Source organism: Nymphalis io, chromosome 1 (assembly GCF_905147045.1).
Source record: "Nymphalis io chromosome 1, ilAglIoxx1.1, whole genome shotgun sequence".
Lineage (NCBI taxonomy): Eukaryota > Metazoa > Arthropoda > Insecta > Lepidoptera > Nymphalidae > Nymphalis > Nymphalis io.
Window position 1 is genome coordinate 9445510 of NC_065888.1, and position 27640 is coordinate 9473149.

At 30.2% G+C, this 27640-nt stretch overlaps 3 protein-coding genes across 3 annotated transcripts; 2 read left to right on the top strand and 1 right to left on the bottom strand.

Annotated features, from left to right (window-relative positions):
* The first annotated feature begins 286 nt into the window (after window positions 1–286).
* Window positions 287–10515, top strand: LOC126774127 (5'-nucleotidase domain-containing protein 3). The gene is made up of 9 exons (XM_050495503.1): window positions 287–625; window positions 699–874; window positions 991–1218; window positions 4880–5014; window positions 5975–6132; window positions 6688–6874; window positions 7456–7596; window positions 7982–8133; window positions 8678–10515. The coding sequence occupies exons 1-9, from the start codon at window positions 469–471 to the stop codon at window positions 8880–8882; spliced, it is 1539 nt and encodes a 512-aa protein (XP_050351460.1). The 5' UTR covers window positions 287–468; the 3' UTR covers window positions 8883–10515.
* Window positions 10516–12737: 2222 nt separating this feature from the next.
* Window positions 12738–17177, bottom strand: LOC126775230 (endoribonuclease CG2145-like). Its single transcript, XM_050497065.1, has 6 exons — window positions 16737–17177; window positions 15612–15723; window positions 14807–14891; window positions 14116–14268; window positions 13784–13872; window positions 12738–13466 (listed from the first exon to the last, which is right to left on the bottom strand). The coding sequence occupies exons 1-6, from the start codon at window positions 17108–17110 to the stop codon at window positions 13230–13232; spliced, it is 1050 nt and encodes a 349-aa protein (XP_050353022.1). The 5' UTR covers window positions 17111–17177; the 3' UTR covers window positions 12738–13229.
* A 2886-nt stretch (window positions 17178–20063) lies between these two features.
* Window positions 20064–20917, top strand: LOC126775604 (translation initiation factor IF-2-like). The gene is made up of 2 exons (XM_050497687.1): window positions 20064–20266; window positions 20476–20917. Exons 1-2 carry the CDS (start codon window positions 20218–20220, stop codon window positions 20880–20882), a joined length of 456 nt encoding a protein of 151 aa, XP_050353644.1. The 5' UTR covers window positions 20064–20217; the 3' UTR covers window positions 20883–20917.
* Window positions 20918–27640: the final 6723 nt, after the last annotated feature.

The window sequence follows — 27640 nt, forward strand, 5'->3', positions numbered from 1 at the left end:
ATTTTAACATAACTCTTTTTATTTTTCAAGATTGCGACGAAAGCTCATGGAAAATCTTACTCGACAATTTGAATCTAAGCTTTTCTGAGCCCCTCTGCAACATATCCAAAAATTTCTCGGTTCACTTGTACTTATGTATATGCCTTTTTTCGACCTAATGACAGAACTTCAAAAAGAAATCGAAATGAAATATCGATTAGCAATTCGTATTTATTTGTCTCAAATGTCAATGTCAAAACAGGAACGTCAGTAACGTTACTTCTAACGCCCGTCGCCCAGTAACTTGAAATTGTGCTGTGTAAATGCACGTGTATAATAGGAATGATTTTTATAAAAAATCTACGAATTATGCAATGTTAACCGCTCGTTTTATTTTAGTTCTAATGTTGTGTTAATAAAATGGTGTATTTAATGTGTTATTTTAGCTTCACATAATTAATAATAGTAATTATTTTAAATTTTACAAAAATGAGTATGTGCAATACTTTGCTCAGCAGGATTTTAAAATTGAATCTTAGTTTATCACACAAAAATGTTGCGAATAATTCTCTGCTACAGATCAGTAATTTTTCGACACGTGAACTTTTAAAAGAAGCTTATTGTCGTACAAAATTAAAATGTAGATGTAAGTATAAGTATCATAAATAAGTAGTTGTTGATAATAAATACAAAAATATACAGCTCTCTATGGGTTTTAGCTAAAAAATTACCTCAAGATGTTAATCCTCAAGGAGTGTTTGCCTGTAATGAGTTGGATCTTTCGGAAGTCAAAGTGTATGGTTTCGATTATGATTACACTTTAGCGCATTATAAACCAAGTTTAGAACATTTGCTATATAATCTCGGGAGAGATATTCTATTAGATAAATATAAGGTAAGAGTAAATTTTATCTTTACACAATATTTATTTCTTCTTAGTTGCTTTTCCTTTTATACATACCCTCATAAATACTATATAAGTGGTTTTTTTACATACTTAAATATTTTCAGTATCCTTCAGAAATTTCAAAATTGGAATACAAGCCTGATTTTGCCGTAAGAGGTCTACACTATGATATTGAAAAAGGTTTGCTGTTAAAATTGGATTCATTTCTCCAAATTCAATTTGGTGCAGTCTATAGAGGCCTAACACCTGTGTCTTCAGAGGAAGTTCTTAAAATATATAGAAATAGAATAATACCAATAGCATATGTGGAGGGAGATACAAGAATGCATAAGGTAAGTCATTACATTGCTTATAACAAAAAGAATTGTATTCAATAATGCAGTGTTTCCCATTTAGTGGTATGCATACCCCTAGGGGTGCAAGTAGTTATATGAAGGGGTATGCGTTGCAATTTATTGACAGAGACAATATACTATTTTTAAGGTTGAAGGTTTAAAGAATTTATTCTCAAAAAGACAGATTCACTTACATGAGAACAGCATGATAAATGTAACAATAAAAATATTCGCTTTATATGTAGGTACTTAGTTAACGGAATATAATTAAATCATTGTATATATTTTAATCGGTATAAAAGTGGGTATTCTCTAAAATATATTTTGAGAGTTGACTTAAACCCGTTAACTGTGTTTACATTTTTTATATAAGATGGTAATTTGTTATAAAGTTGTGCTCCATCGAAAGTAATATTTTTTTTTGCAAATTTGGTTCTAATTTTTGGGAGAACTAATAAACTTGATCTACGAGTGCTACGTTTACTGCTTTGTTTTATGAACGTCAAATCTGAATGTATCAATTTATTAATAATTTTTCTAATAAGAATACAAGAATTATATCCATAAAATTGTCGTAGGTTTATAATGTTTGTTTCCTTGTAAAGTGTAGTTGTTGATGTCAAGGGTGGATATCGAAAAAGTATTTTGATTATTTTATTTTGTTTTCTTTGTAGTTCTTGCAGTTTTGTTTTTCCGGTATTATCCCCAATTTCTACTAAATACAATAAATGCGATTTTACTAGAGAATTGTAGATGTTAGACTTTATTATTTTAGGTATGCATTTTGAAATATTTGTTAATGACCCAATTAAAGAAGAAAGTTTTTTATTTATGTAGTCTACTTGATATTTAAAAGTTACGTAATTATCTATTCGTAAACCTAAATATTTTTCACAGGTTTTCTGCTTTTTCACAGGTGGAATCATTTTATTTTTAGTTTTAAATACAATGTAACAAGTTTTGGAAGCATTAATATTTAAGAGATAATCTCTTAAATATTAATGCTTTCAAAACTTGTATTTTGATTGAACCATTTATGCAAAACGTCTAGATCATGTTGAGCTTGAGAAACTATGTCATTTATGTTACTACCGAAATAAAATAAACAGGTGTCATCTGCGTACAAAATCAGATGACTATTTAGTTTCAAAGTTACAATATTGTTTACATAAATTAAAAATAGAAGTGGTCCCAAAATTGAGCCCTGTGGGACTCCACAGGCAAAGGCAAAGCACTACTTTGTATGTCACCAATTTCGACGATCTGCAATCTGTTTGTTAGGTACGATTTTAACATTTCAAGTACAGCATCTGTGATACCTATGTTTTGAAGTTTATGTAGTAAGAGTTTATGACTTACGGTGTCAAAGGCTTTTTTTTAAGTCGATAAATACGCCCAGAGCTATGTTCTTTTTATCTAGGTTCTGTCTTATTTTTACTAGATTTACAGTTGCAGCAGTGGTGTTACTTCTAGCTCTAAAACCGTATTGTCGTTCAGAGATGAAATCAAAAGAGTCCAAATACGTTATTAAGCGGGTGTGACTTTTCTAAAATTTTTGAGAGAACGGGTAGCACAGATATTGAACGATAGTTTTCTGGGTCTGTTAAAGATCTAGATTTGTGTTTGGGTGTTATTTTGCGATCTTTAATGAGTCTGGGAATATTCCTTCAGACTTAAGCTTGTTAAGACAGTGTGCCAGACATTTTGATATTAAATTACATAAACATTTTAATACTTTTGTGTTAATCTTATCTATACCACTACTTGCATTCGAATCAAGATCCCCTATCAGTCTTTCAATCTCACCGGAACTACACGGTTTGAATGTTGGAAGTTCATGGTTTTCATTAATTGTATTAATCAGGTGTAGGATGTTGGGGTATTATGTTGGTATTCTTTTTGCTAAGAGGGAACCTATTGTTGCGAAATGTTTGTTAAAAACGTTACAAATATTGTTTGTATCAGAAATTATTTTTGATTCTACTAAATAATAGTAGTTAGAGGGAGCACAATCTTGACTTATTTTATTACTACATAATTTGTTAACTAAGATCCAATTTTAATTCAATCCAAGATTAAATTTGTACTTACGTGGTCTGTAATTGATGTTTTTCTACTAGAGTCTCTTGTGCAATGTGATCTATTAATTTTGTTCAGCAGCTATGTCCTGATTCTTGTATTATTTGTTTATATTCAGTTATTCGTTTGTTATTCTCCAATAGGTTGATATTAAAATCACCAAATACTATCGATCTTCTTCGTCGTTGTAGTTGGCTGTCATAGTCTTTAAGAAGTTGTTCAAAGTTTGTATCACCAGGCTTGTAAACTAACCCAACATTAGGAAACAATAGGAATTTATTGGTAGATTTTTTTCTTTGGATTATAAATTAAATTAAAAAAAGACAAATCGGTCCAACTGTTCTTGAGTTATATATTTACCAATGAATAGCACTTCATATATAAAGATTTATATATAATTTTTGTTATGAGAAGTATGAACAGAGATGTGAGTGTGTGAGCAATTGTTTTGCAGTATGCGGCAAAAACTAATTTGGCACAACTGAATTAATACAAAATAAAAAAAATACATCCGGTCTGATAGATTTTAATGCTGGCCTTGTACATTTTTTCTTGTTAACAATCAATATATTTACATAAACCTCAAACAATTCCAAATTTATTTACTGTTTTATTTTTAATACTTTTAAGAGAAAAAAGGAAGAAATAATTAATAAAATAGTTAAGTATTGTCATTATTTCATGTTTTATAATAATATGTTAGAGGAAATAAAATGTCATATTAAAATAAACATATAATATAATATACTGAATATTATAATATATTATTTTAATTTGTACTAAAGATGTGCATATTTTAAAATAAATTATGTCTAAACCTAATAAATTTCCATAAAATAGTTATGTATATCGTGAATAAAATAAACGAGGCACTTGTAAGCAATCATTCATTTGTATGTTCCCCTAGCAATTGTCATTTGGTTCCTACAAGGTTGTGTGCTAGCTAGCGTTAGCAAATAATGCACAACACATGACAATTTATTGATGTAGAGTACAAACAATACTCTTGTGTAATGCAGATACATATATAATGATGTCACAAATTCATTCACAAATTTGAATAGGTTAATCGTGGAGAAGTATATATTTGAATATTTCTTTTTTTTTTCAAATATTTTGGCTTTTCTTGAACCAGTCTAGCTCTAATTTACTATGCCATAAAAGATGACAGTTTTTGAAAATATTTATCTTCTTTTTAAATGCCTTTGCAAATTAAGTGATGATAAACATACAGGTTAAAATATAATAACAAGTAACCAAAGAATGTAAGATAATTATGAGAAATGTGACTCAAAAATATTTGTAATATAATATTATATAAAGATTTATAATCTATTTTTATATTCCTATTATATCAATGTAAAATAGAAAAATGAAAGAAATTTTATGAATAAAATATTCAGATTGAGTTGACTTGATTTATAAATCATTTTTAAAAAAATAATTTACAATGAAATTTTTGATATCCCTCCATTATAATTACTCGAAAAGTTTTTTTTTTTAAGATAAGGTTGTTTCATGTTGCTTTTTTATTAAAATATTTTTATAACTAAATTAATGTATTTTTTATGTTTTACAGGCAAACCGATCAAAAATGGTACACTTAGCAGATTTATTTTCAGTGCCAGAGATGGGCTTAATGTGTAATGTTGCGGAATATTTTATAAGAAATCAAATAGATTATCATCCTGAAATATTGTTCTTGGATGTTAAGGTAAGTAAAAAATGAACTTTTACAAACTAAGTGAAAGTCTTTATTTTTATAAGCTTTTACTAGCATTGATAACAGAAAAATGTGCACTATAAATTTTATATTAATAGAAAATGATTATAGGATATTCTTTTTTAGTTAGTTGATTATTTAAGCGTCAATATTTCTCAATGTAGTCTTTTTGTAATTACCTAATTAATGCTTTAGGTGTAAATTACAATTTAAAAATGCCAATGAAGAAATTTGCGTACAAAGTTAATAGGATAACATATACAATACATGTATTATAGTGAGTTATGATGGAACAGTAGATAGAAGATGTAGAACTTTAAAATTGTGGATTCAAAATTTAGGAAGTGGCACTGAATTTTTATGAGCTTGATTTGGACCTTTATATGTTACGGCTACCAATAATAGACAAGGATGTGGTTAAATTTGCCCACATACGTTGACACTAAAAAAAAATTCTTACGCCGTCAATGCGCCTGGCACTAATTTTGTCGCCAAATAGCAGTACAAAGTTTAAAATAACTAATGAGTGGGTGGCATCTTTTCAGACGAGCTTGCACATAGAAAATAATTATAATAATAATTAAAATATTTCCGAAAACACATATTTTTATTAATTATCTTTAGTAATTACATTAAAAAATAATTTTTGTTGGTGAATTTTACAAAACTTAACTGATCTAAAATAATTTTTGATTAATGTATAAAATGTTTGGAATATGTCTAATTAGTTAATAGAAGCAGTAAGTATATATGAATAAGATCTAAGCGGGTTACCTTTACAAGAATTAATCCATAAATAGAGTATTTAGGCATAAACAAGACTAGAAATTTATTGTGGTTGTAATAATACATGAAGTTTAATTAAATGGACATAATTTATTACCAAGTTTAGTATTATAAACTAAAGATATTTTGTTTTGTTATTTTTGTAATAAATTGTTATATTTACAGAACTCAGTTCAGAGCTGTCATCCCATAATGCATAAGATTGTCGCTAAAAACGTGGAGGAATACATAAGACCCAACTGTGATTTGAGAAAGTACTTCCAATTATTACAGGAATGTGATAAAAAGTTGTTTTTAGTCACAAACAGTCCATTTCATTTTGTGTGAGTATACTTATAGGCAGCAGCTATAAAATAAACGTAGTAGTAATTATTCGGGTGTTTTAGTAAATTGTAATTTATTTTCTTAAATATTCAATAGTTCAAAAATTATAACATATTTATAATGCTACTGTAATACTACTACTACTACAATGTACTGGATGGACTCAGTTACAAAAAAAAAGTAAATTCTATTTTTTTTATTTTGACTGCTTTAATGTGTTAAAAATTTTAATTATTTTAATAACTGTAGTAAAACATGATTTGAATGTAGTAATTAACTTAGATATTTCTTTAAATAGTTATGTTTAAATTTAGTACCAAAAAGCTATGTCACGTGCAAATGACGTGTAAATAAATGCTACGCAAATGAGTTGACTTTCTTTGTTTTCAACTTTAATTAAAATTAAAATTTCTTAAATAAATATTGAAGTATTTGAACTTTATTATGGGTGGTCAAAGTCCTATCACCACCAAATTATTATAATTCTAATATTTTATTATAAAATAATGAGATTGGATTGAGTTATTAATAATGAATTATTATTGTTTCCACAGTAATGCAGGCATGGAAATGCTAGTCGGTCCAGACTGGCGAGAGTTCTTCGATGTGGTGATAGTAAATGCGAACAAACCAAAGTTCTTCACGGAGGTCTCACGTCCAATACGTGTATTTGATAAAAATGCCAACACGCATATATGGGAGAAAGTAACGTCCTTAGAAAAGGGCATTATTTATTATGAGGTAATTTTTCTAACAATCTAATACTTACTTACTATTACCAACATGAAAGTGATTCGATTTGTTTGTTACGTTTTCACGTCTTAAACGATTGTCGTGAAATGCATACACGCTGTCAGTTATACAGAAAAGGACATAGGGTACCCAACACATCCTTTCCCCTCACACGCGGGCAGAAACTTAAAAAATAATGATGAGCTTTTTTCCCGTTAAACACTTTTGTTTCAATTAAGCTGTAGAGTAATTTTTTTAATAGTTTTGCTTAAGACTAAACTTTTTTTTTTTTCAAATGTATTTTCATGTTTACCGAATAAATACTCCAATGTATATTTATTATTCTTTGAGTATAAATAAGCTTGGCGATGTCTAGCAAAACCTATCTGGTACCAAGGTGGCGGTTTAGGATATACCAGAGTAGGGTACGAGTGGTAGGTTACGTTTAGCGATTGCATATATTTTATTCACATTCGCCGATAATCCATATTGCGAGATGGTCGTAAAGGTAATAAGCTCTATAATATTGTATCCAGTTGATTTAATACTCAAAGTTAAAATTTAGTATATTTCAATAATAATTCCAACAGGGTACGGTGAAACAGTTGCAAGATCTAACAGGTTGGAGCGGACACCAGGTTCTGTACTTCGGAGATCATCCTTACAGCGACCTCGCAGACGTGACTCTGGAGCACGGCTGGCGGACTGGGGCTATCATCAATGAGCTCACGGTCAGTCGAACTTATGGCAAATTATTAAATACGTGTTTTATTCGCCCATTAAAATAGCATATATCGATTAAAAATCATTTATGATAAAAGTTAATTTATAAAAGGTTACAGTGTAACAAGGTGGAATGAATATAATGCATTTTATATTCGGTGGTGGCGCTTGACGATTCATAAGTACTTGTAAAAGTCTATTTGAATAAAAAAAAATTGATTTTGATGATTCATTTTGATTTTATATATACAGTATCTATGAAATTCATTTAATTTTTTTCTAAGTTTGTAAATAAAGTACATATATAATTTTAAACTATATAACAATATTTGTTACTAATTTTTAGATGAGATTAGTCCAAAAGTTAAATAATACAATATATAATTGTTTCAGCACGAGATTAATACTCTGAACACACAGACGTTTAAAGAGAATGCTAACTGGCTACAAATGCTAACACAGCTTATCGAGGACTACCAGGATTACAAGGAACCAGAGGCTTTAGCAGTGATTGGTGAATGGATGGCCGAACGAGACTATCTGCGGTATGTAAATCAACTATATCTTATTCAAAACATGAGAAAAAGGGACTTAAATAAATGATTTACGAAATAAAGATACTCTTTTTATACCTATGAGATATCTGTAAAATAATAAAATATTAATTAAAGGGGTATATAATATTAATAAGTGATATTAAATAATAATTTATGAGACGTTTGCATTTATAACATTTGAAGTAGGACATATGGCATTGATGGTGTGGAGCAGTTTTATACACTGAATGTTAATGTCTAAAATTACATTCATCATTTATAGCAAAATCATTTACTGCAACATCGGAGCGGAAAAGTTAAGGTATTTCACTATAAAAAAAACAAATAGTGCAATATTATTTAATCTCTAGAGATATAATATTTAGTATAAATACTATATGTTTGTTTTGTACATTTTTAAATGTATATTAATTCTTATTTTTCTACATAAATTGAATATAATTAAAAGAAATAAGCAATAGAAAAATAATGGCTAAAAATTATAATTAGGAGGATCGGACATATGATTTTAAAAGTTTTCTTTTTTTTTCAGCAATTCAACGAAGGCAGTATTTAATCCTCAGTTTGGTAGTGTGTTCCGAACATATCATAATCCAACATACTTTTCAAGGCGTTTGTTTAGATTTGCAGACATTTACACATCTAATATAAGGAACTTATTAAACTACTCATTAACTCACACCTTTTATCCTAGACGGGGTGTGATGCCACACGAGTATGGATCTTATTTTGTATAGAATAAGAGAAATGTTGCATGTTTAATGTTAAAAGTCAATAATGCCTCAATTTTTAAACAGTATATCTTTAGAAGTTCTTATTTTTAAGTTTTTTTTATATTATTTTTCATTTTATATATTAAATATCATCTCTTATACAACTTTTTTAAAGATAAGCAAAATCATAATATTATTATTTAAAGTTAAAAATAAACGTTTTATTCATACATTACTATTATATTAAACTTTTGAATGGAAAACGAAATATCAAAATTCATTAAGGACTTCAATAAATAATCTTTTAATATGAAATGTTTTCAAAAGTAAATTAAATATATCTAGTGTATTGAAATGAAAACATCGAATATTATATCGAATAAAAAATGATAAGTCAAAATAATATTTAATTTATATCTGTTATTGTTATGCGGACTCTACTTTCGCGCCTCGGCCGCTGTATATGCGCACAAAATCTGCGCGAATAACATTTCTTATCTACATAAAGTTTGGATCAGTTCCCTTAAGTTTAGAGTCGTCTAAATCTAAATAAACGTTGTAAACTACTATATTTAGTTACTTATCGCCAAATCCAAGTAATTTACTTACATTGGATTGGCCAGGTAGTTAAAAACGTATCCAAGCTGTGCTCCAAGCTTTGGCGGTATGTACTTAAATTTACTAGTAGTTAACGACAACTCAAAGTGGTAAATGAGTTTTTCATAAGTTCTTAAGAATTGTATAGTAAGAATTCTTTGATTCAATTTGGTTTTTGACGCTCTACAAAGCGTTCCTTATTAGAACTGACCTAAGAATTATGTGGAGAAGAAATATATATTACGCAATTAAAATCTCTCTCCTTATTAGTAGAAACTTATAAATATAATAAAATAATTATAATAAGTATAATAGAACGTTGTAAAAGATTTAACCGTTGACAGCTCAAATAAAGATAATGTTTTAATCAATTTAAATTCAATGATGTCATCACGTCAGTATGACGTCACGAGAAATGTATATAGCAGTAAAGTTTAATTATCATTTTAGAGTCTGTTATAGCCATGATGTTTTTACTTCTATTCTGTAATCGGAATTCTATTTATCATGTTATCTTGTTATATTTACATAGTGAATTTATCTTTGTAGTTAAATATTTATTAGTAAATAAGGTCAACTGTTTCTTGAATATAATTTGCTATTGTAAGTAATAACAGTTCTAAGATTCCTGGAGGTATTCATCTGTTATAGAGTCTAGTCAACTGTATCTATTATCTACAGATTTATTCTAGATGTTTTTTATACATGTAGAATCTAAAGGTCAATGAACTTTTTGGTATTTTGTTAGATTATTCTATTTACTCATAAAGTTAAACATTTTAAGAATAGTATTTGTATAGTAAGATGTTTTTATTTTATAAGGCATTTAATGTACATTGTTATAAGTTTTTTTTTTAAATTAAGATTAGGTCATTATTATCTTGCCATTGCAAAAACGCTAGATCCAAACTTTTAGTGACTATTGTTTTAGTTAAAAAATATATTAAAATGTTTTTAGATTCAAATAAAAGCTTCGTTTTTATAATATTTTGTGTGTTCAATTTTACTAAACATAAAATGATTGTAAGACCTCAGATAAAAGTATTTTATACCGCTGTAAAGTACTTTACGAATATTGTACTCAAAATGGCTTGACAATAAATAATTCAAATTCAATTTTAACCAAAAGTATTTTTATTTCACCCATTTCAATTCCAAGCTTATGATCATAATGCTGCCACGTAATAGACCACACCACAAACAATACTGTTAGCCTAGTATGGTTTATGGTATTATAGTTTGTTGTGAAATAAACTAGATTGTCTACTGTGGTGGTATAATAAAAACAATTTATATGTTTGTTAATTTTTATAGTTATACTATAAATACATATAAAAACTAGATAACGCGTTTCATTGTTTTACTTGCTAAGTATATACAATGGTACAAACTAAAAGGCACACACTTATACGTTTTATAATTCGGTCCGTTCTCGACCGGTGTCGCATTAATGCGAATACGAAAAGTACACTAACATGCATCTAACTTTAACTCAAACTAACTTTAAATGTTAAAATTGAAATATTTAGGCTTGCGAATGTACTTTTTCCTTTTTTTCAAATTTTCGCTACGTTTCAATTTAATCAATTCTATACAAAAAAATTAGCAAACGGTTGACTGTGCGCGTTCGATTATATCTTGTATTTTGATCCCATGAGTGATCGGATCGATATCGGAACAGATACAGAGACATTATAATTTTCTGATGGCTTGTACAAATACCACTACTGTATTAATTTTTTTGACATTCTTCTGAAATTTCATTAAGTTTTTCAAGTAATCTGTTGAGTTACTAAGTCTGTTGTTAAAAATAAAAAATAATAATAATATAATGCTTAGAGTGTAAAAGGTTATTATATAATTAGTGAGTTTATGGATGATAGCACTTCTTGGAAATAAAAAGATCGCGTTCGGGCTAATTCTTTGTGCTGAAAATTTGTAAACGATTACAAGAACTGACAAAAAACCCCGTATAGTTTCGCCGGTTCTTTTCAGGTCATGGTATTTTCTGTGGTAGTTTTTTATCTGATAATAATCAATAAGTAAGTGTAATGATTCTATATTTAATATAGGTATTTGAATTTTGATTGAATAAATAAGCAAATTACTTTACATTTATGTTTTATTGATTTGTTTAATACAGTGTTTCACATAAAGTTGAAAAATTATATTTTGATCGACTTAATTCGTTTGAGTGAACGTGTGAATTACTTACCTCATTTGACGAGAGATTACGTTTTATGAACTTTAACATAATTTTTTCTTTATATATGCGCCACCAACCTTGGGAACTAAGATGTTATATCCCTTGTCCCTGTAATTATACTGGCTCACTCACCCTTTAAACCGGAACACAAAAATACCAACTACTGCTGTTTTGCGGTAGAATATTGCATATAGAGTATATAATATAGAACACAGGTACGGTCTTGCGTGGAATATTGCTCGCACCTTTGGGATGGCTCCGCTAAGTACCTACTTGAGGCCTTGGACCGGTTGCAGCGACGTGCCGTACGCATTATTGGCGACGTAAAGGTCACAAACACCCTTGAACCTTTACAATTGCGTCGTGAGATAGCAGCACTGAGCGCTTTCTATCGACTGTATCACGGCGAGTGCTCTGAGGAATTATTCTCTCTAATTCCTGCTTCCCTCTTCCTTCTTAAGTCCACGCGAGCTGGTTCTCGATGTCACCGCCTAACTGTGACATCAATTCCATCGCGAACAAAGAAATTTGGCAACTCCTTTCTTTGTCGCACTTCCAAAAAATGGAATTCCTTACCAGCTCACGTATTCCCCTCCTCTTACAACCCGGGTTCCTTCAAACGAGGCGTGAAGAGGCATCTTGCGGGCCGGCAAGGCGAAGGCGGCTAGTGCAGAACGTTTTTCCCGTCTGTACTGGCCGTCGTCGCGTTTGGACTCTACTACCACTTACCATCAGGTGGAGTAGAGTCATTTGCCCTCCCGGCGATATAAAAAAAAAAAAAAAGAATATCCGTTGAGTGGGTGGTACCTACCCAGACGAGCTTGCATAAAGCTCTACCAAATACTAATATATTATAATCGTCCATTGGTCTGTACCATGTCACCTGTATGTATTTGTATCTGTTTGGAAGAAACGACCAACATGGTATATTGATTTCATTATTGAAATTGTATTTATTTAAATAAAAAATATATCTATTTTAGATATTACAATATATATACTTAATCTCTATTCTTAGAATAGAATTTAGATTAATTATTATTAAGGCTTCCAAACCCTGAATAAAACGGCAATAATAACATTAAATTTTATTATTTTGTACTACAAGTCATGGTAAAATTGTTACAAAATATTGTGTTCGGAGTCGCTTGGTTTTTATTTTCAAAAATGAATGACTATTTTCTTATCTTTAACATTAAAATTGCCGGTTCTGATTGCAAACCAGTTTTGGGCCTGGCGTCAATAAGTCTTCTCCATATACTACATCGGATATTTTCTTTCTAGCTTGAACAGTATTTTTACTTTTAAAGTTTAAGAGAGTGCCGACCTAAAACTACCTTCAGTGCAAGATCCATCGATTTTATTCACAATTATCTAAGCCTTGTTATATAAGTTATCAAAATATATAATGATTACGGCTTAAGTGTGAAGTTGGCGAAAAAAGCTTGTTGAAAAAATACAATTAAGTCATCTGTTGGGAAAAAACGAAATAACTTTCCGAACAACCTGTCAGCATTGAGTGATACTCATACTTTATTACAAATTAAATTAAACGCTATTATACAAAATTAAAAGCTTGGATAAGCGGTGTCAATCAGGAGGACGTTATCAGCTTTCAGCGTCTTGGTTTGAATGGTGAAGGGGACATTGTTATAACGTAACTTGCAAGGGCGGTCGGGGCGCGCCATGAAACAAAGTGTGTACAGAGCTGTTTCTAGCTCAGGAGAAGTGCCTACGAACATGGTGAGCTCTGGCGCGTCTTTGGTTTCACTCAGAATGGAATGCTGTTTGAGGATCAAGCCTTTCTGTAAGATAAATTGATATGTTAAAATATAACGTATTTAAAGTTGAGTTGTATGTAAAAATAGTTTTTGTCTAGAGACACGGTCAAAAAATGTACTTATAAACGTTGAGACTGTTGATAATTTGTACGTATGTATGAAATATATATAAACAACCATTTAACAACAAAGGGATCAAGTTTTATTTTTTAATATTGTTTTAATTCGCCTATTAGGTACATAGGCGAATTGGACAATGGATGCTTAGATGAATATCAGTATGCTTAGTTAGATTATGTATGATTTTTATGATAGTTGTCGTTGTTTTTCGAACGACTTACCCCAGAAAGGTCGAGTTTGTCGATGTAACCCAAGTAGTTAGCTTTGCGGTCCATTTCCCGTTTAGCGAAGAACAGCCAACTATGAAGTCCTGTTAAACAATTAATATGATAAAAATGGAAACTAAAGTGGCTTAATTACAAAAGCATATACATTTTTTATTAAACAGCCTTCCATCCACTCAAACGTACATTAATATGAATTATAAACATATGTTTACACTATAAAGGTCTAATTTATCTCATTGTAAAGGAGCACTTTGACTATTCTATCATTAAAATTCATTTATATCTACGATAATATGATTACATATTATGTAACAATCAAACTATACCTAGTACATCATTCGATTTAAGTTCGGCCATGAAAATGTTTTCAAAAGCGCAGCTGCACTTGCAAAGGCCGGTCCAGTGGCGTGCGTATTTAGTGAACCAGATCTTCTTTAACAAATCCACTTGTTCTTTGTACTCGTTCATTTGATTCAGACCTTAAATCGTGTAAAAAATGTATATTAGGGTATGATATTATAGAGCTTGGTTGATGAAATCTTCAATGTTCCTTTTAGATGAAATATAGTCGTTTTCTAAAAAGTTCTTATTTTCATAGTAGTTTAACGTTACTTACGTGTTTAAAAATATAGCCATAGATGAAACATTTATTAATTTGAAAAGGCACATCTACAGTAGGTATGAACCTACTAATAAACAGTCTTAAACTTAGTAGCGTCTTTTAGTAACAAAGTAATTATACCAGGTAGATCCTGATATATGTACCAATTAAAGATATGCAAAACACTGGCAGGGTAACTAATACGTGCTAATACTGTCTAGTTGCTTGACAAAAATTTTTTAAAGCATTACCTAGATATAAAAAAAACTATGTAGCAAAGAATTTCCGATTAAAAATGCAATAAAAATATGTCCAATGAAATATTCTAAAACAAAATGAGCGTTATTATAAGCAGTCTTTACTTCTCTTGATTGCGTTAGTTGATTGATTTAGTCATAATAATAGTCATCGCTCACCTTTACTGGTGAGAAATGTCATTAGACTTCTCATCGGACCAGTGGCCAGAATTGTGTTAATGTAAGTCACCTGTTCTGTTTCTTCCTGGAATAATAATATCAGGTTTATTGGCATCAGGTGGATTAGCATGATAAACAAATTGATTATGTTTCAATAACAGATTACAATATCTATATGTAAAAGTAACGTTATTGCATGCTGAAAGGCAGAACTCGTCTGATTCTACCTAATTTATACATTTAAGACCTTTGTTTGCAAATTCGTAATAAAGAATATTTAAATTTGAATTGTTTTTTTACGAAAATTAGGTTTAAAAATAGGTTTTATATCAAATGGCCAATAGGATAATATTTTGAGTTTCGTACCTCAAGATGACGTAATTCGATGTATATATCGATGTACGTGTTAAGTTTTTTAATTGAAATACAGTTACTAGTAAGTATTGGACATGTACAGTAGTGCGTAGGTAAAAATTAACGTAATATTGTAAACATACGTGTTATTATTTATATAAGGAAAACAATAATTTACAATGATAGCATATTTAATTTTTATATATTTTTAACAAAAGTAAAATATTTTTTCCATGCCATATATTTGATGTTATAGTAGTGTAAATGCTTTATTGTCTTAATTTATTTAAAAAAAAACTAATAGTCTGTTAATTTCCCATTCCTAACGAAAATTTCTTACTAATTATTTTTTAATGACTACTAAAAATATATAATTAATTATTATGAATGATATACACTGGGGTAAAGCTGCGTAAAAGCAGAGAAATCGTCACAAATCGTAAATACTTACATTAGGTGTTACGAATTCTGGTCTGATCACGTTTTTGTGATAATTGTCGAAGAGAGCTGTGAATGGTCTGATTGTCGGTCCATTCCATACGTTCTCGGGAATAGACAATAAGCTGTTGAAATGAAATTAAAATAATAATTGTTATTTATTTAAAATTAGGCTAAACATTAACAATAATTGGACTCGTGAATGATATGTTTATCTCAGCTAACCCTTTGTGACCTATTAAGATCAGAGTATTATTTACTGAGAATTGAATATTATTTAGATAATATAAAGCTACATATGCAAAATAAATAAAAATGAAACTGTAAGTATAATTTTAAGTCACTATAGCTCAATGGTATTTGGCGATGTGAAAGTCAGGGGTTCATTCTTATTTCCCGAGGCTATTGTAAGCTGTACTAATGGGTATTACCATTACGTCAGGTTTTACTTGGAATGAAAAATAAGTTTTTTTTATGTAAAAATTCTATTATGGCCAAAAATTGCTTTCAGTAATACTAGTAATAATAATATAAAATATTTAGTGTTTTTTTTTGTACATCAATAAAGTCTATTTTGGTTGTGATTGAAATATAATTCATCTATCATAAATAATTGACTAATTGGTTTTTATTTTGAGTGCGAAATAAACCAAAAAAAATTTTAAAACATTTGAATCTATAATATCGTGTTCGATATGTTGAGAACTCATAATTATAATTATTCAGGTCCTTACCGAGTCGCCTAGATAGAATCAACATTCCAAACCCGATGGTGGCGTCACCACAAAATGACATGACATACCGCTTATGCTATTACGGGATAATTATATTGTTATTATAAAATAATACTTCATACTATAAACATTAAGATAATAAATCATAAAGTAGTCAAATAATCTTACTGTTTACTGGTAGTTAAGGCGGCTAAAATCAAAATACTTAGCACTCAAAATTAATATTGTTATTACGGCTATTGTGTACATTCAAAATATAGAATAATAGTAATCTATTATGTTTAAGACCATTTGTGTTAAAAATGACGTATGCAGGTACGTGTATTAAAGGAACAATGAACATTATGTGATTGCCGCTATTTATAAAGACTTGATTATGCTATTTACATATTAATAGTGCTTACTTCGATTGCGCTTCGTCGTTCTTGGACATGGGACTGGTTTTGCCTTGCAAATTGACCTGAATGTAGTTGAACGCGTTGTTAACATCCGCGTTGAACATTTCTTCACTGATACGGAGCAGGTCATCGTCTGTCGTCGAGTCTTGTACTTGACGCAGCATGTCCTCATAACTCTTCTTGTGAGCATAGTCAACGACTCCTCCGACAACAGTTCCGATTTGTTGCAATGTATTCGAAGCGGTGTTTCCCTGTTGACCGGTTACCGAGTTGCTGATCAAATTCGGCAGTATGCTGTTGAATATCTGACCGGCTGCTGATGCGATGTCGTCAGCACGGCAAGCCGCTACACAAAGTAGGAGAGCTAGTGTCAGTTTCATCCTGGACAAATGTTACGTTTGGAGTAGTAGCGCGATCACGGCGCACTAGTGATCTCTGAGGCCAAGCCGAGTAAGCGATACAACACGACCTTTGCGTGACGTCATCTTACATATACGATATACGGCATGTTATTGAGATTCAAACTGCGGATTTCCAGTTTTAAAAGCGGTGACTGTCCTCAATGTTTGATGCTAAATGCTACCTTTCTGGCACGGTAAACAAATTTGACCTCCATGTTTAATTTGGTGGTAGTCTAGTGAATTATATTAAATATCACGTTCGTTGGTCGTATTGGATTTCTGCGCGTAGGTTCTTATTCACATCAGGAAACTAACAATGTACGATCTCTAGTTGCAAATTTAGCTAATTTATGTAAAGACATAAATATACAGATAATATGCATCTAGTATTTTATGTAATTAAATGTAATTGATTTTTAAAAAATATTTAGGCTTGATGAATGAGTCATAATAAACCGGTGCCCTATCATTACTTTCATTATATTTAAACCTTCTTTTTATTTGATTTAGATAGACACCTTAATAAATTGATACTACATATATTTGAGTTTTCATAGGAAAGTGATAGTTCTGGAGATACGTCGTAGTTGTTTACGTAATCACTGAGTCAACATTTTATATTTTACATGTTGTGTCGCATACAATGTAAAATTAAATTATTGTCATTGTGTTTTGATTTCTTTGTTTTTATTTTAAGTGGCGCGGCTCAAAGTTGCACAATTTCCAAAATGACTTTTTTGCTGATTCCAATTTAAAAAAATATCTTTAAATTAAAATACATAGATATCTCCTGGTGTTAAGAATTACTTTGCCTAGTAGATTGTTTTTAATGAAATAAATACAAATCAAAAATATACTTTCATTCTTATAAAAACTTTGAAATCGTCATATACGAAACAAATTTAATTTTTTAACAGAACCGGCACGAAACTCGGTAGTTATTCTTTTTCATTAATCGTATACTAATTAATGTATATATTCTACATGAAAATCAATCAAAATTGAATCTTGTAGATAATAATTATATACCTTATTTATTTATATGTTTTACAGGAACTTTAAATTTACAAATAAATATAGTACAAATTCATTAATTACTAGCTCTCAGATCATAGGTACCTAATGATAGCCATTTCTACATAATATGATAATAAAGTATATTGTATTCTGTTATGCGCATCAAAATCTAACTATAGAATTCTAAAAGAAAGTCAGAGAAGAATCATTAACATGTTCTGCAAACGGTTTCAGGCGAGTGCACATGTGCAATGCAACTGTTGCGTGCCCCGCAGATGCGTTGCGGGAAAATCGTATTTTACTTTATGTATTATGCATCACCCGAACATCGTGATGTCCGAGAGCTATACACAGTTACCGTTCCGTATGTGTTAATATTGATAATAGGTATAAAGGTGTATCATTTTTTTTATATTTGCCGATATAAGTGTGTTGAAAAGTTCTGCTGACCAATTTCGGTCACGATTCTTAAGCGAGACAAGCCAACTGCGCATGATACTAGTGTAAACAATTTTGTGCGCCAATGTTCAATCTCTATTCAATGTCATAAACCGATGGAGCGGCGAATTCTGTATTATACTGTATAGTCACAATATGTTTTTTTTTTGTTTATTTAACTATCCATTATTTAGGTGTTAATTATGACAGAGTTATCCGGCATAGACACACACGTAGCCTAGTAGCGTTCTGTTAATACTAACTAATCAAATATATTAGGATGAAACCCTAGACAATTTAGTACTTTTAAGAAAAATAATTTCTTACCAGAAAAGACTATTAACATTTTATTGGCCTGATCCGGGGTTTGAATCTAAGACATCGGAATCCGCGCCCTAATTCGTTATTTATCTAAGCATATACTTTACAGTAGATGTGAAAAAGCAAATTGAATATTAAATTTGTTTGATGTGTGACGAAATAGCTAAGAAATGAAATGAATAATGTAGTATCGGATTAAATGTGGTGAATTGTGTTCTAGTTTGTTATGATCATGTACTTGCATATGCGACGACAAACATGACTATGATTAACAGCTACCACTCGTGCTATTTATATCCACACTTGCAGCATCATAGAAACTTCCGATTTTAAAGCGTAGTCTTATCAAAGAGCGAATGAGATCATTGTTATCTATAATACATAATAAAACATACATACACACTTATATATTATAATAACACGTCTATAATAATGAGGACCAAATTTGGTCGAACCTCTTCTTTTGAGTTCCGTACATTCGTCAAAAAACAGAAATTAAAGGTATATATTACATATGTATAACGAAGGGTTCGTTATGAGAAACGCAATTGGTTTTTAATATTAAGAAGTATGCAGAAAGATTTAAAATTTTCTCCAGTCGATCTCTGATACTATTGCGTAAAATTTTAGTAAAACAATTTATTATATAGCCGAATTTCCAAAGGAAACCCTCCCCAATCCCTACACGAGTCTGACTCGATTTTCATCGATTTTTATAAATCTACGGCACACACATACGGCACACAAAAAATATAAATTTAATTCCCCTACTTTTAATTATGAGTATCTACTAACTAAAAAGTACGACAATTTACGTGGTTCACGTAATGTTAAGCCTATTTTATAGATTTACATTTCTCCCATTATTAATAAACTTTGTATAGTTACATAATACTTTGTCCACTTCTGTGGAATGTCAAATTGCTGATGTTAGACAGAGAGAAATCGGCGTATATCTGTTCACCATTCATGGTGAACAGATATGTATATTGCAGATAGTAATTATTTATGCGAGTTACCTTCAGAGTGTTTTTTAGCAAATATTAAAAAAACATTTAAGTTTTACTTACGAAAAATCTCATTCAAATTAAAATTCAACCTCTATAGTTTATATCAAGAAACATGCTATCGTGAGGTCACGTTAGCAAAGGTCAACGAAAAGGCAACAGGCAATTCAGCTTGAACAGTGTCTCGAGAACGCTAAGCCGACATCTACAAATATTCATTGCAATACGAAAATATTTCTTTGTTTTGTATTTTAGCATTTTGTACTTATTTAGTGTGAAGTGCCAGTTTTCATAGTGTTAAAAATGAGGATCTACGCATTCATTTTGTTATTTTGTTTTTATTCAGTCGAATGTAAGTTATTTTGATTTATTTGCTTTGCTTGTTACTATTTCAGCGAAACGTATTTTATATAAGAAACTGTTTTTACATTATTTATATATTCTTCTTATTCATTTCGGAATTGTCGTATAAATAAGTAGAGATAAAGCAATGTAGACAAAACACAGCTTACATTTTTTGCAATATTAATAAATAGAAAAATAACATATATTTTTTTACAGGTCGTAAAGCTATTGTGCCGATAAACAAAAATGCTAATATTGATTTTATTAATATGGAGGCAGGAGGTGTGAGACCTCCAAATAATATTCGTCCAGGAACGGCGCAAGCTCCAGCTCAGGCTCCGGTTCCAACAACAGTTAAGCCAGCCGCACCTGCACCCGCACCTGCTCCTCAACCTAAGAATCCTACACCGACTACAGTGGCTCCCGTTGCTTCACCCAAGCAATTACCGACTCAAGCTCCTACTCTAATTACTCCAAAACCAGTTAATCCTACCCCAGCCGCTAAGCCCATCACCACTCCCGGTCCTGGAAGTGTAAAGCAACTCATTACCTTTTACGATAGTCAGGGAAAGGCGAGCCCTATTCGTCCTTACACTTATAGCCAGGCTGTTAAACAGGGCTAAATAAATGCATAGAATAAATGTATTTTGTCATCTTACATCTAGTTTTATTGAATCTACTGCTCCAGTGCGCTGGTAATAATTCATATACGTTGTTACGGCTTGTCTTTTTAGAGTCAACGACCGCTATATCAGCCGGATACATCTCGTGACAGAAAAGGCACATTAAGGCGTAAACAATTGCCGCAAAGCCTATTGTAACAGAGAAAGTGGCGGCAAACACAGACCGTAGGGTGCGATTATACACTGATTTATTGACAATAATTTAAGGATATATTTATATACTATTGTAAAAATATATAAAATTGCGTAAAACAGTGAAAGTTAAATATTACATTTGGAAAATATAACTTTCGAAATTCCACATAGATTTATTCAGTCTAATTTTCGTATGAAAGTGAAATTCAATGTTAAATTATTAGCCCATGTTAGTCTGACTCGCAGATAACATATCATTCTATGCTATAAATTATAACAAAAAAGAAAAAAATGATAATTTCTTTAAATAATATGTTACAATAATATATTAATGATACTCTAACTGCATCTTGCGAATCTCCATGCTTTCTATATTCTATTGATTTGTTATATTTTGTATGAGTTATGTAAGAAATACAAAGCTATTTCAAGAAAATTACAAGCAATATTACGAAATCTCCATATCAAGATTCATGATCACCGCGTTTTGATGGAGTACGACCAATTTTATTATGTATATAGCATTCGGATATCATAAGTTTAATAAATCTCCTTTTATAATAAATACTAAAAATATACAGATAAACAAATTATCGATTGTCGATTTTAGATGTTCATTTATATAGGTGAATATTCTATAATATAAAAGTACGGTCGTTTCAAGAGATTAGGTCAAATAAACAATACATAAGAAAAGCCATAAAGACGACTTATAAATATTAACGTTGCTTAGCGGCTGTTTATTTAAACATTGATTTCGCTCTTTCTGTTATTACGATTTCACATTTAAATAAGAAGACACAACATTGTTTTACTAATCATGTTTAAATAATCAACAAAGCTTAAGATTAATTTTAACATCTTCTAATATTTTTAATAATCGACATTTAAAAAGTTGAAGATTCACAATTCAGCTGAATGTTGCTATTAGTAAAAATATTTTAAAAAATTTTAACATCTTGTAAGCAGAAACTGATATTATTATGAGTATGTCATCCTTGTACAACCTTGACAACTGGTATCCGGGTAAAAGAGGGCGGATGGCATGCCTAGTTAAGTAAAATGTGCCACTTTCACTCTCCGTTGTGAGTCACAGCTGTTGCGTCGTCAGGACCTACGTTCTCAATGCACAACATTAGTATTGTGCAACACGTCCGTATTTAAAATGAAATAATAACAATGATTCATTAAAACTGTTGTCTGTTTATTATATAATGAGAATTATTGACTTTAAATATATTTTTAGTGTAGGATGTTTTCTATTTCATAAATAAAAGAAGAAGCCAATGATTGAAACTGATAATGATTTATTAAAATTTAATTGTTGTGTTATTGTATGTTAGGGTAATTCTTAATTTCACTGATATGTATAATTATTTGACACGGGTTGTTATAATTGAGTCAATGTAACTCAATATTATCATTTTAATTAAATAAAATTTATTTAATAAAGGTAGACAAGCAAATGTATGTCGAACGGATCTGATGGTATTCTGTCTTGGTAATGCAAATAATGTTCACGACATAAAAATAGTCCTAAAGAACAGAGACATCGTGCCTCATGGTTTTCGGTTAATATGATTGAAATAGAGGGATGCGATTCTTAGTAAATTTACTTCTAGGCGTGGATGACTACATAACAAATAAACAAAACAAAAAAAAAACAGACAAACACTCGAAAACGTTTAAAGCCTTTTTTTGTAGAATAGGAAGGCGGATGAGCATATGGGCCACCTGATGGCAAGTGGTCACCAACGCCATTAGACATTGGCATTGTAAGAAATGTTAACCATCGCTTACATCACCAATGCGCCACCAACCTTGGGAACTAAGATATTATGTCCCTCATGACTGTTCAAACCGGAACACAACAATACCAAGTACTGCTGTTTTGCGGTAGAATATCTGATGAGTGGGTGGTACCCACCCAGACGAGCTTGCACAAAGCTCTACTCAGATATTAAATAAAGCTACTATCCACTGTTATAATTTCCTAAGCGTTATTGTGTAAATATTGTATTTAATTATGTAAATTGATGTCAATAAAATTATGGATATAATATGGTCTCGATGAACCTGAATGATGATGAAATGATTTTTTAGGCTCAGGAAGTATTAATTCGAAAATAAAAGTGACTTGATATTAGGATTTTAATGGTTTTCTTATTAACTTTCTTTTTTTATGTTTAATGTACAAACACACTACTGGTACTTACAGAGCCGGTATCCGGAAAACATTTAGAGATCTAAAGTCATCAACTCACTAACATTTAATAGCGACTTAGTTATCGACACGTCTGTTCCATGATGAAAGGTATAGATTTTCCAAAACTTCTCATGTATTCATAACATACCATAAGTGAACGAGATAGAAAACTTGTAATAAAAATGATAAAGGGAACAAAGATAAATACAACATGTTATAACTATGCAGTAGTAGATTAGGCTAGCAACTCGGTAAAAATAAAGAAAAAAAGACTATGAATTTCAGGTATGTAAAAAGTAATCAATTTTTACTTGAAACATATAATATAATTAAATTTCTCATTTTAAATGCGTTTTTTATATATTTAGTTTTACATGCTGCGTTATAATATGTTATATTTTGATTATATATATTTTTTGTTCTACTGATCGAAAATAAATCGAACGAAGACCTTATAAATGAAAATAAATATTTAAGGTGAAAATATCGGCTACAGATTTATCTATTTACTTATGCAAGTATCAAGACCGTATGAAAATATACGGTGAGAATAAAAAAAACACTATATATTTTAGATATATAATAAAAAAGCATGGGAATGAAAGCCTTAAAGAAGGACCATTGTGAAAGGAATGTTATAGTGGTAAACAAGCGTGTTTGCGACATCTAAACTTCTCTTTTCTGATTTCTTAACTCATAATCGAAATGATAAACACGTCCAGAGAGATATAACGTAAAATTTACTGGCGCTTTGTGGTACGGGATATTATATATATATGTGATATTACAAATTCCCGAACTCTAGGAACTTATTATCAATCTAAGTTTCAAGTCTCAATTATGTATTAATACTATTTAAACATATTTAATATTATAAAGGCGTCCGGCATAAACGCTTCTTAAAGGCCCTCCTTTCCTTTATACCCTCTGGCGTTTCTGGCGACACAGTCAAATAAATGTATTTTATCATGTCCTTATTAAGAGAATCTCTTAGAAAAATATTACGTTTATTAAACTAATTCGGTCTATTCCTAAAAGACAGAAAAACATAATTACGTTCGATTAAATCTGCGCTAAGCCAGTAAGACAGTTAAAAAGCTAAAGATAGAGGTTCGACTAATTAATATTAGACAAACAATTCCTTGGGAAATAAATAGCTTATCTTGAAACAATAGGCGTTCTGCCTTCCAACTAATCTGCACACAATAACAAGATATCGTTTTGTGACTGCATTCGTTCTTCACTTCACTTCAGTTGGGGAAAGTGGTTTTACATTTTTTAGTCATGTGAAAATTCATTTCAAAATCTTACCAAACGACCATAATATTAAAATGTGCATAAAAACTTTATAAAATAAATTAACATTTTCAATAATATCAGTAACTGGTTAGATTGTATGTATTTAGCATTTATATAAATATATATTGATGGTGTCTAGTTTCATATGAATTTAATGATTAATTATTTATGGTAAAATTTGTTGTAATTTTAGGTAGTTTTTAGTTATATTTGTATGTTACAATGCAATAAAACTTTCTGCTTTGAAGATTCAAATGCGAATGAAACTATGAAGGCAGATATGAAGCGTTTAAATAAAATTAGAAATCCGAGATTACATTTTAATGTTATTATTCATATAACAAAATATTAAGTGAGTTAATTTCGTTTAATTCAGATTAAAAACTTTAAAAATTTGTTGTTTTTCTCTTTACATCCGCTTAAGACTCTTACTTTCCTAATATCTCTACGGGTTTATTATTAAATATCTTAGATCCGCCATTCCATCTGCATGCGCGTCACACCGGCTATTAAGTACGTTGAATAACCGACGCCTGTTTTATTTTAATGGTCCCTTTTACGTATAAGACTTACACAATACATAATTTCGGACCATGGGTCAATGGCATGTCATTACGCCAGCCACGTACGTATGGCGTATTATCTACGCTCAAAAACAACTAGTCAGTACTCAATTTTTATTAAGTTTGTAATCATTTAAATAAATATATATCATAAATTATAATCTATAAAATTTTGTAAAAAAATATATAAAAATAACTTTTTTGATTTTGAAAGTTGTAAAATATATAATTCACAACGATTCAAAGATATTTTATGTCAATCTTTATAGTGCATTTTTAAATGCTCAAAATATTTTAATTTGTACAAAGCCCTAACATGTAAAACCTTCGAATAGATTATCAAAACTATTACTTCTTTAAAATGCTATTGTTCGTATTATTTTCTTATATTATTATATATTGTATTATAGTATTGTGTGCTAATTCTTAACCATAAGCTTCTTGTTCATGTTGTGACTATACTACAAGTTGAGTTTGGTGAGTAATTTGACCCAATTTTGTTGTGACATACAATTGTTATGCAAAGCGGATCTGAAGAACCGCGAAGCTCGTTGCGATAAAATAAGTTAAAAATATTTTGTTTTTGTGTGTTACTTTTGAAAGGTATTTGTTCAATTGTTTTAAAAGTAGTTAGTTGGTATCTGCATTTATACAGAAGTATCTACTTATCATAATTTTAAAATGTCTGACTGACATGTAACGTACGTCCTAAGCCAGTGGGTCTAAAAGACTAAAAATTTGTATAGGAATTCGTAATGGAACGTAGGTGGACAATAAGAAAGGATATTTCTAAATTGATCTCCTTCGGGATTAAATGGGGGATGAAATCTTGTATTGAATAGTTTTAATCTATGCTATTATATAATGCTGAAGAGTTTGTAAGTTTGTTTTTACACGCAAATTTCCGGACCTATGTATAAATATTTTTTTACATTACGCTATGATCCATGGGGCGGAGCAGAAAGGTTAAAGACGGGCGACACCGATCGTAGCTCTTTCTGCTATTATCGAGTTCACAACATTGTTTAACTAATCGCCTGCTAAATAACGTTTACATCGTAATTGATTTAAACACATTAATAATGAATAACTAAAAACCAGGGTTTACACCACTGAGGCAATTATAAAAAATTATATATATGTTTGATTTAATGTTGATACTTTTACTTCAAAGAATATGACTATTATATTATACCGCATTATATATATTATATTGTTTGTATTTATAACTAATCGACGTTGTTCAAAATTACAATTTCGTTTTTGATTTCACTTTTACTGTCACAGATTATGGTGCTTGTACTAAATTATAACTTGTGAATTGTGGTTCGACAAGTTTTCGTATTAGCTAAAGGGCAAGCTATTTAATTAATCGTAACGAAAAGGCAATATATAATGATAATTAATTAACAAAACATGATTTCATTTTAAACTTTTATCTTCTGTTAACTTTTTTTATCGAAAATATATCTATGCGTAAAAGTTTGCAATTTTATAATGTTATTTGTTGTTTACCTATGGTTAATTTAATTTAGATCCGTCTGGCCGTTTGGGCGATATGGCTTAACACACGTATAAAATTGTACAATAAATGCTTAGACTAAATCATCGGACTGGAATGTGTTTGTTGAAAAAAATACTTTTGAAAGTTGAAAAAAACATTTAGATAAATCGGATTACACTAAAAAAATAAGTGTAAAATTGACTGTAAAATAATTAACTGAGTAGGTAACGATGTTTCGAGAACCTAAATATCTTATCTAGTTATGTGAAGTAAATGCTGTATATATATATATATATATATATATATATATATATATATATATATATGATCTGCTCTTAGAAGAAAATTTGAAGCTTATTACATCAAGCTTCTCCACAATGGGTGGGCGGATACAGAGGTAACATTTCAATTGCCATATGCATGTTTCCTTATAATGCTCCAAGCAGGAGATGAATAATTATAAACATAAAACAAGCAAATTCAAGCTGTAGTGGTAGCCCGGAATTGAATCCGTGAAGTTTCGTTAAAATCGACTTTATCCCCGGGGCTAACTGCATCTTAAAATCGTATACTACATTTATTTTTTTCTATTTAAACCAATTACTTCATTTTAACATACGAATAATTATAACAATTACAATTAGAATAATTATAACAATTACAATGTGCTCTCTACTCTTCTACACGTGCTCTCGTAATCACCCGCTGCGCCCGCACAGAAATATGAAATTTACGGAAAGAGTGAAATCGAATAAATTGTCCATTGTAAGGTGCACGAATTTGGCAAGCATTACTTTCTGTTTTAATCTCGACATGCGCGGTGGCAGCATGATACGAGATTATGCCGCTGCGCCCGCGCCGCGTCGCTGTGATTAGTGCCGGTGTTGCTTTTACATTTCTCTTTATATATATATATGTATTTATTAGATATGTTCGATGACTATGGGATTTCTTCATTAAAACGAAATAGTAACTTCATTTGAATACATGA